We start from the raw sequence: 13,463 nt of genomic DNA, 5'->3' as shown, positions 1-13,463 counted from the left end.
GTGCAAATACAAGCTCGCTTATGGCGACTGGTTTAATGTTTGTAATGGCTGCTTTATCAGGTTAAATTCTCAAAACCTTTTCGTTGAGTCACACAAGATACCTTTTTATCACAGCCTGTGAAGATGAGCTGGTGGCCATGCTCTCGATAGAGCGATTGCCCTCGTTGTTGGCATGGAGCGGTCGAGGGCATGGCTCAGAGTGGGTTCATCGCCAAGCCCTGCTGTTTCTCTGTGAGGAATTCTCCAGCATTGCCACTTCACCAGCCCTCTTCCAGTTGTCACAAGATGCTCTATTGGAGGCCTTAGGCTCAGAATACACGCAGGTATCATTTTAAATATCTCAAGAGAGATGTCAGAAGTTTGACAGGCCAGATTTGTCCCTTCTCTGTTCACTCTACTACATGTAATATGATTGTCTTGCAGGCGAGTGAGGCAGACATTCTAAAAGCAGTGGTAAGATGGGGAGAGCATCAACTGCTCAAAAGAATGGACGAAAGAGGTAGGTTCTCAGAGCATTGTCTTTTGTACTTTCTTTAATTTATTGTGATCTCAACTTGAAGTGGTCATGCTATAAAATCTCTCCATTGCTCCATGGTTTGCAGAACCAAATGCATTGAATGGCACAGCACACAGTATGGCACGCAGGAGTGCAAGGCGTCGTGACCTGGACTGCACTGAGCTACTTGAACTTATTTCTCCACTGCTAAACCAAGTCCGTCAGGACCACATCGTCCCACCTACACATGATGCATTTGCCTCTGCGGTTGGTGCCCCATTCTAAAGCCAGAGCTCACCATTCTTACCTTTTGATGAAGATAGTGGTTTTGAAGGCTTACTCTGCCTTATAGAAAATTTGAAGTAAAGTAAATATGAAATGTACCGTTTTTTTTTTTTCTTCAAAATATCCATCACTGTGGCTGCATTGATGCTCGAAGCATAGAAAAATAAAATATCGCAGGAACGCAGACATTTCAGGGTATACCTAACTTTTTCAGTTATTTGTCCGAAATATGGGTCCAGGTGTCCAGGGCTGCCGAGAGGCAGAATTGGTCCTGGGGAAATACTAAGTGTAGGACCCCCTTTATTTGGGACCCCTTCAAGTTTTTTATTTTATTTTTTTAACAACCCATACAGAGGTTTCTGTATTTTCGTCATCAAAAACACATGCCTTGTTTCAGGGGAATTAGGGTGGTATTCACTTACAGTATTCCGACATGCATATTCGTTTCACACACTTCATCTGGATGGGGTGTGGCCAACGCTCCTTTGTTAATTTACGTTATTACATCATGACCACGATTGTGATTATGTAAATTGTTCCGACAGTTTATTTTACAAGGGAGGGTGTCATTGTCCATGGTTATGGCATGCCGGTGAATCGCCCTGAGTGGCTTGGAAGGAGACAAAATAAAGTTGCACCTATTCTTTTTAATCATCACAAACAATCATTATATGATACTAAAAATTGAAGGATTAATTTTCAGGCCCATATTAGGCCCAGGCACTGGAGGAGCTACTCCGCCTGCCACCCCCCCCCCCACCCCACCCCACCTCTTGGCACTCGCCAGTGTCCGGCCATCTGTCTGTATGTTAACATTTGAATAAAAAAATGTTCTCACAAACTACCCAACCGATATAGACCAAATTTGGTACAATGCATCGGGACAGTAGTAAGGTCTCATGGGTTTGTGCTCCCCATCCAGATCTGCCCATTTCAAAAAGGTAACCAGCGAGTTGGTGTCAAAGCCACCCAATGCTCGCCTGTTTTACATTTATCGTTTTTAAAAAACTAGTCCAATAATATTTTTTTATAAAGCATTGCAGTGAAGTCCAATCCAAATAATTTTAAAGCAATATATGTATTTGTAAATTGAAATCAGTAAAAACTAGTGTGGTAGATAAAAACATTAGAAAGGAAATAACTTGCACCAAAAACTTTAACATTTTCACGCTCGTGCTGTCGCTCACGCTCACGCCGGAGTATCGCTATAGCTCTCTGTTCTTCGAACAGGCGAGCTAAAAAGGGTGTTTGCCCCAAATATTGGTATTTCATTCAGAAATCTTCTTAGAAACTGACAACCACATCCAGACCAAGCTGGCATTATGGAATCGTAACCATGCCCTAAACTTAAGCTGTGCTCCCCCATGGCCGTATCTCCCCGAGAAAGGGGGCATGTCCTCCCTCCCCTAATCCCTCATATTCATGAAAAAAAATCTTCTCACAAACTACCTGACTGATATGGACCAAATTTTGTACAATGCATCAGGACAGCAAGGTCTCATGGGTTTCTGCACCCCCTATAAAATGGGTAAAAGGGTTGATTTTTTTTTCTTTTTACATTTCACTAAAATAAATCTCACCAACTTCCTGACCGATATGTACCAAATTTAGTATGATGCATCAGAACAGCAAATCTCACGGGGTTCTGCTCCCCATCTGGACGTGCTCCACTCTGGACAGTTCACAGGGGGGGTTTGCCCCAAATATTGGTGTATTCAAAAATCTTCTCAGAAACCGCTAGACAAACCCAGACCAAACTCGCCACGAGGCATCGGGACCATGTCCTAACCCTAAGTTGTGCTACTCATGGCTGTATTTTCCCCTGAAAGGGGGCCGGCCATTGGGCCCCCTTCTCAAATCTCTCTTTCACTAAAAACATCTTCTCCACAACTACCTAAGCGATACAGACCAAATTTGGTGCGATACATTAGGGCAGCAAGGTCTCATGGGGTTGTGATCCCCATCAGTGCCTGTCTCTATAAGAAACCTAAAAGGGGGGTTTTGCCTCAAATAAAGGGAATTTATTTTTAAAATATTTTCAGAAACAGACAGTCAGATGCAGACCAAATTCTTCATGAAACATAATGACCATGCCATTAACTTAAGTTGTGCTCCCCAAGAAACCTCATCAAATTGGCAGTCTTGAAAGAATGGAATTGAGTGGTGTGGGACACAACACAACAGATGCAGGGAGTCAGTTCCACAGACTAAATAATATATGGATGAAGGAATGGAGGTTAGTGTTCAACTTTGAATTGGGGATAGAAACCAAGTTTGGGTTTCTGGAAGAATGTGTGTGAGATTTGGGCAGCTTTGGATGACAGAAGCAGAAGCAAGAAGAGGGTGGGAGCAGCAAAGCCATGAGACATTAGAAAATGGAAAGCATGAGAAATCTGAGTCAATCAACCTGCCTCTGGTGGGCGGGCGAGATCAGCAGACTATGCAACTTTATCTCCTACTAATAGATGACAATAACATAGAGATCCTTGGACTCAATTGCCTCCTGGGGAGAAAAATAGAAAGGAGCTTCACCAGCCTAGAGTGGAGACACATACTCCACAATACTACAAATGAAGGCCTGATAACACTCCAATGAGCTCTCAAGCTCAGAATGGACTTATCTCTGTGGAGAATACTAAGGTGTTGGCCAGCTTTTGATGCTAATTTGGCAGTAGTCATCTCAAGTCAGGTTGTGAAAGATAGTGAGGCCGAGGAGCTCTTAGAACTCCACTACTTCCAGGGGTTGGCCAGGCATTTGAACTGGAGTTGAGGAAGGGTGGAGTGGATCAAAGGCCAATCGTTTTATCGACAGACATGAGAGCATGGGAAAAATGTTTTCCCTGTTGTAGGTATCTGGCAAATGACTTTTTTTTAGATTCATTGCTCCACAGCCTGACTCTTAGAGGTAAGGTGTACTGTTCTGCACAGAGTTTTTAAATCAGAAAATTGTACAAAGGATTTCTCAAAGAAGTGGAAAAGTCATTGATGGAGACAAATAATGTATAACCGTCATTGATGGAGACGAACAGTAATCCTAAAACGTTACCTTGCAGACCACCAGCCTCAAAAGGGAGATCTCTTGCTTCTGCTGGTGAAGAAAAATCTGACAACCATTCAAAGAGAAACCCCCAAATACCATTATGAGATATATTGAAAAGCAAGAGTAAGTGCTGGACAGAATCAAAACCTTGAGAGATGGACATGATCTATTGTTTGAGATTTAGTGCATCAATGAATTGGCTATGAGGAGCAACATGCCCAGAGCAGAATAACCATTGTGGAAGCCAAACTGATGGTTGTAGAGCTTAAGAGAATGCCTGAGGTCTGAAACGATGATAGATTCCATCACCTTGTTTATGATGGGGAGAAGACTGATCGGTCTGGAGTTGGATGGCTCTCTGAAGACCATCAAGGATGCAAACACTTTCACAATCCATCCATCCATTGGGACCATACTCTGTGCAGAGTGTTGGTGCTGCCTAAAGGCCCTGTCACACCTTGACGATTTAGCCAGCGTATACCGACATATGAAAAATTTGGCGAATACGCTGGCACACGTCGAATACGTTATGGGTAAGTTTTGTATACGTTAAGAGCACGCTGAAGCACGCTGGCATACGTCGTAGTACGCCGAGCTCGTCGACAAATTTTAAACATGCTCAAAAATTTTCGACATATGCCAGCGTATGACTCACACGTTCCGCATACGCTGGCCATAAGTTGTAGGCACGTTATGCGATCGTTGACATACGTCGACACATGTTACTTGTAAGTTACTCATAAGTCGAAACACGTCGAGGTAATGTTTAGCGTACCCGAAACTTATTTCTAACCTATGAGTAACGTGCTTTGAACCGATGCGTAAAGTGCTATGAACCTATGAGTAACGTATCTCCAACGCATATTGATGTATGTAGACGTATTTGACGTCTTCCGGACGACCACAGAACTTACTGAACAAGTTTCTAACTTACAGCTACCGTTTAATGGCGTATTGGCAGCGTTTAGGGGAATTTGTATATAAAAAGGGGCTTCACACAGGAGGAACCCGTCAGTGTTCCAGACTCCATGTTTTTTTTTTGTTTTTTTTTCTTCGGTATGACGGTGATGTTGACACTTCGATTTCTAGTGCGGTTATATTATCATATAAATAATAGGCTGCCGCTCAACGATTTAAATTATAACCGCACTAGAAATCGAAGTGTCAACATCACCGTCATACCGAAGAAAACAAACAAACAAAAAAACCATGGAGTCTGGAACACTGACGGGTTCCTCCTGTGAAGCCCAATTTTATATACCAATTCCCCTAAATGCTGCCAATACGCCATTATACAGTAGCTGTAAGTTAGAAACACGTTCTGTAAGTTCTGTGGTCGTCCGGAAGACGTCAAATACGTCTACACACGTCAATATGCGTTTGAGATACGTTACTCATAGGTTCAAAGCACGTTACTCATAGGTTAGAAATAAGTTTCGGGTACGCTAAACATTACCTCGACGTGTTTCGACTTATGAGTAACTTACAAGTAATGTGTGTCGACGTGTGTCAACGATCGCATATCGTGCCTACAACTTATGGCCAGCGTATGCGGAACGTGTGAGTCATACGCTGGCATATGTCAAAAAATTTTGAGCATGCTTAAAATTTGTCGACGAGCTCGGCGTACTACGACGTATGCCAGCGTGCTTCAGCGTGCTCTTAACGTATACAAAACTTACCCATAACATATTCGACGTGTGGCAGCGTTTTAGACAAATTTTTCATACGTCGGCATACGCTGGCTAAATTGTCAAGGTGTGACAGGGCCTTTAAATCGTTGAGTGGCAGCCTATTAATAGGCTACACCACTTGATCGCCGGCCTTACGCTGCTGCGCGCTATGCATTGGGTTCGACTATCGTTGGGCATAGGTTGTGAACACCGACAACACGCTAAGCATTCGTTGTTATAAGTTATCGAAATGTTCTGTGTACGTTACTAATACGTTATGCATACGTCCAACTCCTTATGAATACGCCAAAAACTGAAAAAAAAACATCAATAGTTCAGCGTACGCCAGCGTTTTACAAACATTTTGATACGTTGCCATACGCTGGCTAAAACGTCAAGGTGTGATAGGGCCCTAAGCAGTCTCCTTGGCTATTGGGAGCAATCCTGGGCAGGTTGCCACTCCGACGCAGAATACTAACAAGCTGGCACTCATTTTGCCGAACTCGGAAAGATGACAGGCAGAATCAACCCCACCTGGCATTAATTCAACAGGAAGGGGGGTTGTGGCAGGTCATTCCTGTTAGGTCAGATTGTGGCATGTCATTCCCACAGAAAAGCCTTATCTCACGAACACTTTAAACATTCATTCCCTTGGAATGATTCTATTTTTTGCCAACAAGTTTGTTAAGGTTTACCCAAATAAAGTACCAGTATTTTACAGTGGATAGAGCATCACGGAATCAGCTGGAAGATTATCAATGCAATGACAGACAGGTTGCCTAGACCAGGCGAATGAACTGCTTGTGCAGCTCATGCATGTTAGTCGAGCTACCAGAGTTCTGATCAGACGTGGGGAAATTAGCTGTGCATGATGGTTTTCTTCATATCTCTCTAAAAAAAATTTTTTTTTTTTTACAAACCAGAGGATTATAATTTCACATTTGGTAAATTTTTTGAGCATCAGTGGAATTCCTTCTTTAATTATACCAAGACCAACTATAATATGTACCTCTGCCCCTGAAGGTGTATGGGGTTATGTTTTCACCACTGTCTGTCTGTTTCTTTGTCTGTGAACAAAATATCTCAAAAAAGTTGGACAGATTCGGACGAAATTTGATTGAGAGCTTGGGGATGTGACACTGACAAACTGATTAGATTTTGGTGAAGATCCGTTTCTGGATCTGAGAATTTTGAAAGTGATTTTTCACCATTGAGAGATGGGGCCAAAAATGACATATACCAGGATATATCAAAATGCTGTGGACGGATTCAGACGAAATTTGGTGGGCAGGTTAGTTATGTTGGAAAGGAAGGAAGGAAGAATTGATTCGATTTTGGTGAAGATCCGAATCTTGATGTGAACATTTTAATGCGATTTTTCACCATTGAGTGATGGGGCTGAAAACTATCTCAAAACGTTGTGGACAGATGCAGACGTAACTTGGTTGAGTCGGTGAGGTGACAATAACGAGCTGATTTAAATTTTGGTTCAGGTCCGAATCCAGATCCGGCCTGTCAGTGGGATACAGAACATAAACTAATCAGCCTGGTGGAGGTATGCATATACCGAGTGCCCTTCAAGTTTTACTGCAACCAGGCCAGGCTTGGTCTGCAATATAGTTTTCTAGGAAACCATGACACCTTGTTCTTGCCTGTTGTGAGCAGGTTAAACGAGGTTTGATTACACGACCAGCAACCCAAGCAATGGTCAGGGATAAGTCATCACCCAGCTGTCCATGGATCCAGGCAGAGAGTGACAGCCCTCAACTCCGGCCTCGCCTTTACATGCCCTTTGTAGAGGAAACAAAGGTACATGCGTGGATGCTTTTACAGCTCATTGTTACAAGCAGACTTCTTCATCTTTCATATGCAGCACATGGCTGTGGGCAGCATCATTTCCTGGGGGTACAGCTGTGTCCACTGATGCAGTGCCCCCTTTAGGTTAAAGCAGGAATTTGAAACTCCGTCAGTGTTTGGTCAGTGTAAACAAAAGTTTACCAATTTGTTATGAAGGACACTGGGATATTTAACATCCACAAACTAATATTGACAGGCGGGACGCCCAGTTTAAGGTACATCTGAGGGATGGCACACTGATGCATCCCCTACCTCCCCTCACCATCCCCTCCCCCTCCCACCCCCAAAAAACACCAGGATGACTGTTTATGGCTGTGTGAAAGTCTAACCCAGACAGCTCAAAGGTGAATGTGTATACCTCTCAGCTATGCTGCCATTCCCACAGAAAAGCTGGTATTATTTTGTTGAGGATCACAGACTGTCATGGGTTAAAGTGCATGCGACTCTGCTGCAGGCTGTGCTGCAAGAGCGGATGGCAGAGCACACAGATCTGGTCAGATTGCACCTCACACACCCTTCTCCTGTACAAAACTCTCTTCACATCTGTGCTCCATCTGTGGCACCCAGTCAACCAGAAGACCCTCCTTCCACACCTCAATGTCTGGCATTAGTGGACGATGTTCCAGGTATGGTGCAATGACTACTCTTCAGTTATGTGCTAATTTCCCAATTAAATAGTTTCCAAGGCAATTTATATCTCCATCTTTATTAGAGCAGTGCTGTCAATCCACGTTTGGTGCTATGCTGATGCACTGCCCCCATTTGTGTGCAATGTTGAACATTAATCATCAACATAGTGATTTAATCCTTAGTGCAGAGTAGTGCAACCGTGGCAGGTCATGAAACTTTCCGTGGATTAGAATAAACCTTGGACAGGTTATCATTCTGTCACAGGGCACTGCCAAAGAAACCAACCCTATGGCAAGGAATACACTGAATTTTTACTATTACCAACTTGGCAGTGTTGCGATTTGAACCTGCAATTACTGGAATTTCAATGTAGAAGATCCTCCATCTTAACAGTAAATATTTTAGTTTGGTGCAAGCTGCATTTTAATGCTTAGCCTCCCTTGCCCTATTATGTAATGTAAAGGACAAAACTTGCATCTTCGACCAGTTCACATACTGTGATAATTACATTTTTGATAGATTATGCTAAATATTGGTAAAAGTAATAATTCATACATATTTTCCCCTTTCAATGCCCTCACCATCCCAATCCCATTTATGTGCACAGTGCGTATGTAAGCTACAACATATATATATATATATATATATATATATATATATATATATATATATATATATATATATATATATATATATATATATATATATATATATATATATATATATATATATATATATATATATATATATATATATATATATGAGTGGTTAGGGCAGCGGCTTGGGATCCAAAAGGTCCTGAGTTCAAGCCCCGTTGGGCCACTGAATTAATACACCAGGGGGTTGACTCAGCCTGTCATCCTTCCGAGGTCGGCGAAATGAGTACCAGTATACTGGGCCGGTGTATACCCCGGTTAAAATAGGTGTACCATATCCCTGTGTAGTAAGAGGTGACCAGGGTTGTGTCAGGAAGGGCATCCGGCGTAAAACATGTGCCAAATCACTATGCGGATCATACGGATGATCCGCTGTGGCGACCCCTAACGGGAGCAGCCGAAGGAAGAAGAAGATATATATATATATATATATATATATATATATATATATATATATATATATATATATATATATATATATATATATATATATATATATATATGTGTTACGAATTTCGCCCGCCCGGCGTGCGATCGGCCACGTAACTCAAATCGTGATGCGTCGCCCACCGGAACGGACAATTCAGTCGTGACCCCCTTGGAACTACCGCCAAGGAGCGAGCCACGGGTGTGGGTTTAACCTCACCACAACCCAGTCCGCATTCTACCCGCGCGGGTAGCGTACCGAGGAGTTTTACCACGCCGCAGGTCGACTCCGGACACGAACCGCTTAAGGGGCTCGTTCCGTGCTGCAGGCATAACCGAGCGGAGTTATCGTCGACCTCGACGGTTCAGATTTGTTACCGGGTGTTTTAAACCCACTATCAATCCCTTACGTGATGCAAGATGGAGATTCAACAAAGGAAAGGACGAAGTGAAACGGGGGAACGATTAGACAAGCACTTTACACACGCACTTTACACACACACACACACACACACACACACACACACACACACACACACACACACACACACACACACACACACACACACACACACACACACACACACACACACACACACACACACACACAGCAAGCATGTATTCACAGCTATACAAAAAATGCACATATAACAGTCAAAGCAAGAACAATGCGAAGAGCTACTACCGAATAAAGCAATATACAAGCAAAGCAATGTACAACGTATACGGGTTTACTTAATATACGAGTGCCACACACACACATGTACACCAAAAGCAAAGAAAATGAAAGCCACCCTAATAGGCAAGGAGGCAGGCAGGTCCATGGACCAAATAAACGTGGGACCTGGGTGATCGGCCAGGTCCAAGAGACCGAAGGGGTCTTACCCGCACCCTCGTGGCGCGATGTCGGGCTAGCCGCAATGTCCGCGTAACGCGCCTGACTCCGTGCCCCTGGTATGGTTGGTGAGCTCCTTTGGGCGTGCGTCGCGCAGGCACGTGTTGGTCGGCACCACGGTTGGGTTGGGGAACGGACGGGGTTACCGGCGCTATCTCATTGCGGATGGGGGGGGGGGAGGAATTGTTGATGCTCGGGGTCGGGAGAGGGGAATGGCGGGGTCTCGGGACCGCACCGACTCTGGCGAACTCTCGCCCCTGAGTCCTCTTCTGCGTCCCTGCTCCACTCCGCGACTCATCCCTCGACCTCCACTCCGAGCTCCGTCCCCTTCGCTGTCCGATCCCCGCAAACACACGACACAGACTCCACGACTTCCGACTAGCGCCACTTTCTGCACCCCTTTCTGCCCCCCACGTCGACCTCCATCTTCACTCGACGAGCGCCACTTTCTGCACCCCCTTTCTGCACCTCACGTCGACCTCCGTCTTCACTCGACGAGCGCCACTTTCTGCACCCCTTTCTGCGCACGCGAGCTGCGTTGTGTTCGTGTCTTTATAGACCGGGGGAGGAGCTTGTATGCAGATTCGTGGATCAAAACTCACTTTGAGGCGGGGCCATGCCACCCGACGTTCAGCCATTGGTCGGGCAAAAAGGGGTGCGAGCCTCTCCTGATCCGAATTTCCTCTCCCGTAAAGGCATCCATTTGTACTCGTGGCTCGACGCGTTTGGCAAGAATCACCGAGCGGGCCCTGGACAGCACGACGTTCGGTGTTGACAGGTGGTGTGGTTGTTGGTTATGGAAGGAGAAAGGCGAAGGTGGTGGGGGGTTTGCTGTGGTGGTTTGGTTGTTGGCGGGCATCGTTTGGGAATGGCGGTGAAGCGATGTTTGCGGGATGGAGTTGTGGAGGTAAAGAGGCGAAGGTGGTGGTGTTTGACTTATTGGCGGCTTAATGGTCCAAAATAACGATAGAGAAAGAAAAATGGCTAACTCAAAGCGTCGCAGCCCGGATGAATCACACACATTCCCCCTCAACAACAGGTGTGGACTAACTACACATGAACTTATTGATATATCTAACCTGAGGACCTTTCTGGTGTATTGCAAATTTCCACAGCCATAACTATATATATATATATATATATATATATATATATATATATATATATATATATATATATATATATATATATATATATATATATATATATATATATATATATATATATATATATATATATATATATATATATATATATATATATATATATATATATATATATATATATATATATATATATATATATAGTTCCCATACTTTTTTGTCCATGACCCAAAATTTGGAATCACATTTGCCTTGCAACCCAAATGATACTGGTGCCGAGTGTACCTATGATAAAAATTGTCAGAGAAAATGCTTTTGACATGAAAACCCCCCCTCAAAAACTGAGATTTTGAGGGGGGGGGGTTCAAGTTTGGGTCAACACTCTGGGTTTGCGAACTCCTGATATATATGTGTGTGTGTGTGTGTGTATATATATATATATATATATATATATATATATATATATATATATATATATATATATATATATATATATATATATATATATATATATATATATATATATATATATATATATATATATATATATATCTGAAAAACGATTCATGAAACGTCATAGTTCTCATCTTTGTGACTGTCCACCTTCCCATTAATATTTTGATACCATTTACAAAACTCTCCCTCCTTACATTTTCGATCTCATTTCAGTTCCCAGCCCAATGGCAATTTGCTCCATGCTACGGCGACAGCACGAGGTTCAACGTAGCACCACGGCTATCCAAGCATGCACACTGAATCCTGGGCGGGCATTACGTGTGGTCGACCTCATCCAGAGGCAAGTTCTGCGGGAGCACGGTCTCCCAGATCGTGTTTCAGAACTGCTGCAGGTCAGACGAACATACATTGCACCTTTTGACCATTTGTGAACTTGAAACTGATCCGTACTCAACCTTTCAATGTTGTTTACTGCAAGCACAAAAAACTTTGATAATCCACAATTTTTTTGAACAATAATACATTGTATAACACAGGAAAATTAAGCAACACTTACCTGCAGGTGCACATGCCATTTGCTTCAGCAGATTAAAAGTACTGAGGCATGCTTGGTTGCGTATCAGGCATTCTGCACCGTACAATGCTATTTAAAGCTGTTTACATCTCTAATTAGTCTAGAACAAGGCTGCTTCCAATTTGACTTGGACTTCATTTGATGCTTGCATGCATATTACAAATTCTCGCATTACTTTTCAGGTATTCTCCAACTTCGTACGTTTTTAGTCGATCACCATGAAATCCTTAACTCTCTTAACATTTGTGTCGTTGATCAAGGTTGCCAATCTTGCAGAATATGGTTCTTCCTTTACACTTTCACGTCTTTCAATACAACTTGCACCAAATATGGATGTTTGCAAATCACCACTGGCTTGATGGTTTAGTTGACCAGAAATTTCATACTTATTTGCTGTTTAGTTGTGTTTTTTTCCTACATATGCCTATTGGTTTAAAATTGATTCATGAAAGCGAGTCCTTATTTTTTGTAACTGTCCACCTTACCCTTGATACTTTTCGGTAACATTCACAAAAACCTTCTGCACACGTTCGATCTTATTTTGGTTCCCAGTCCATTTGCAATTTGCTGCATGCTACTTCCTTGGCTTCTCCACCCCTGCCAGTTGCTTCTGCCAAAGTGGCACCATTATTTCCAACAACCCAGGAGCAAGAACTGGAGAAAAATCCAAGCCTCCAGTCAGATTGTAGACCAGCAACCCTCTAATGTGCTTGTCAGAAACTTCATTTTCAGCATATGCATTAAAGCAGAAAACGTGTGATTATGGGTATTGATCAACTACAAAACAGAAATTCTCCCAAACTATGAACTTAAATACATTACTCTTTCTATTTTACAAACAAGAAATTCCTTAACTTGTGCACACCATCTTGTTACCCTTCACGTTTTAACCTTAGAATCCCAATAAGTTTTACTCCGGAGACGTTCTGATCACCGCCGAGCTGACCGTGCAGCCGACCAAAAGCACCAAGTTGCGGAGTTCTTTTGTGGCTTCTCCACCCCTGCCAGCTACCTCTGCCGAAGTGGCACCGTTATTTCCATCAACCCAGGAGCAAGCACAAGAGAACAATCCAAACTTTCAGTCACAATGTGGACCAGCACCAGGCTCTGCTGGACAGTTCCATTCATGTCCCTTCTACTTGCCAAACACAATTGAAAACGGAGATTTTGTCACCTTGACAGGAAATGACGGTGCTTCAGCAGATACCACGGTCGGTGAAATTTAATTTTGGATTCCATTTCCAGACAGTGTTTATGTAAATGGTTATAATTGAGTACAGTACATTGTTATCACATGACAGCAATTCTCCTCTAAATTATGTGGTTTATTTATTGTTCATTTGGGGGATTTGGTTTGTTAGTAACCTCTGGG

At 43.0% G+C, this 13,463-nt stretch overlaps 1 protein-coding gene across 4 annotated transcripts in view; it reads left to right on the top strand.

The window, feature by feature from the left end:
* LOC147032064 (BTB/POZ domain-containing protein 7-like) overlaps positions 1 to 13,463 on the top strand; it is a 116,090-nt gene that overhangs the window by 101,674 nt on the left and 953 nt on the right. For all 4 annotated transcript variants that reach the window (XM_085869350.1, XM_085869349.1, XM_085869351.1 and 1 more), the window contains exons 6-12: positions 115 to 323; positions 424 to 499; positions 603 to 763; positions 7,160 to 7,303; positions 7,806 to 7,977; positions 11,731 to 11,909; positions 12,988 to 13,302. In XM_085869350.1, the coding sequence (XP_085725476.1) occupies positions 115 to 323; positions 424 to 499; positions 603 to 763; positions 7,160 to 7,303; positions 7,806 to 7,977; positions 11,731 to 11,909; positions 12,988 to 13,302 (1,256 nt within the window). The remainder of the gene's footprint in view (positions 1 to 114; positions 324 to 423; positions 500 to 602; positions 764 to 7,159; positions 7,304 to 7,805; positions 7,978 to 11,730; positions 11,910 to 12,987; positions 13,303 to 13,463) is intronic.

The sequence above is a fragment of the Eptatretus burgeri genome, chromosome 2, assembly GCF_056783735.1.
Source record: "Eptatretus burgeri isolate ZD-2024b chromosome 2, Ebu_testis_v1, whole genome shotgun sequence".
In the NCBI taxonomy this organism is placed as follows: domain Eukaryota; kingdom Metazoa; phylum Chordata; class Myxini; order Myxiniformes; family Myxinidae; genus Eptatretus; species Eptatretus burgeri.
The sequence above is the reverse complement of the archived record's forward strand: the minus strand, read 5'-3'. Positions and strand labels throughout refer to the sequence as shown.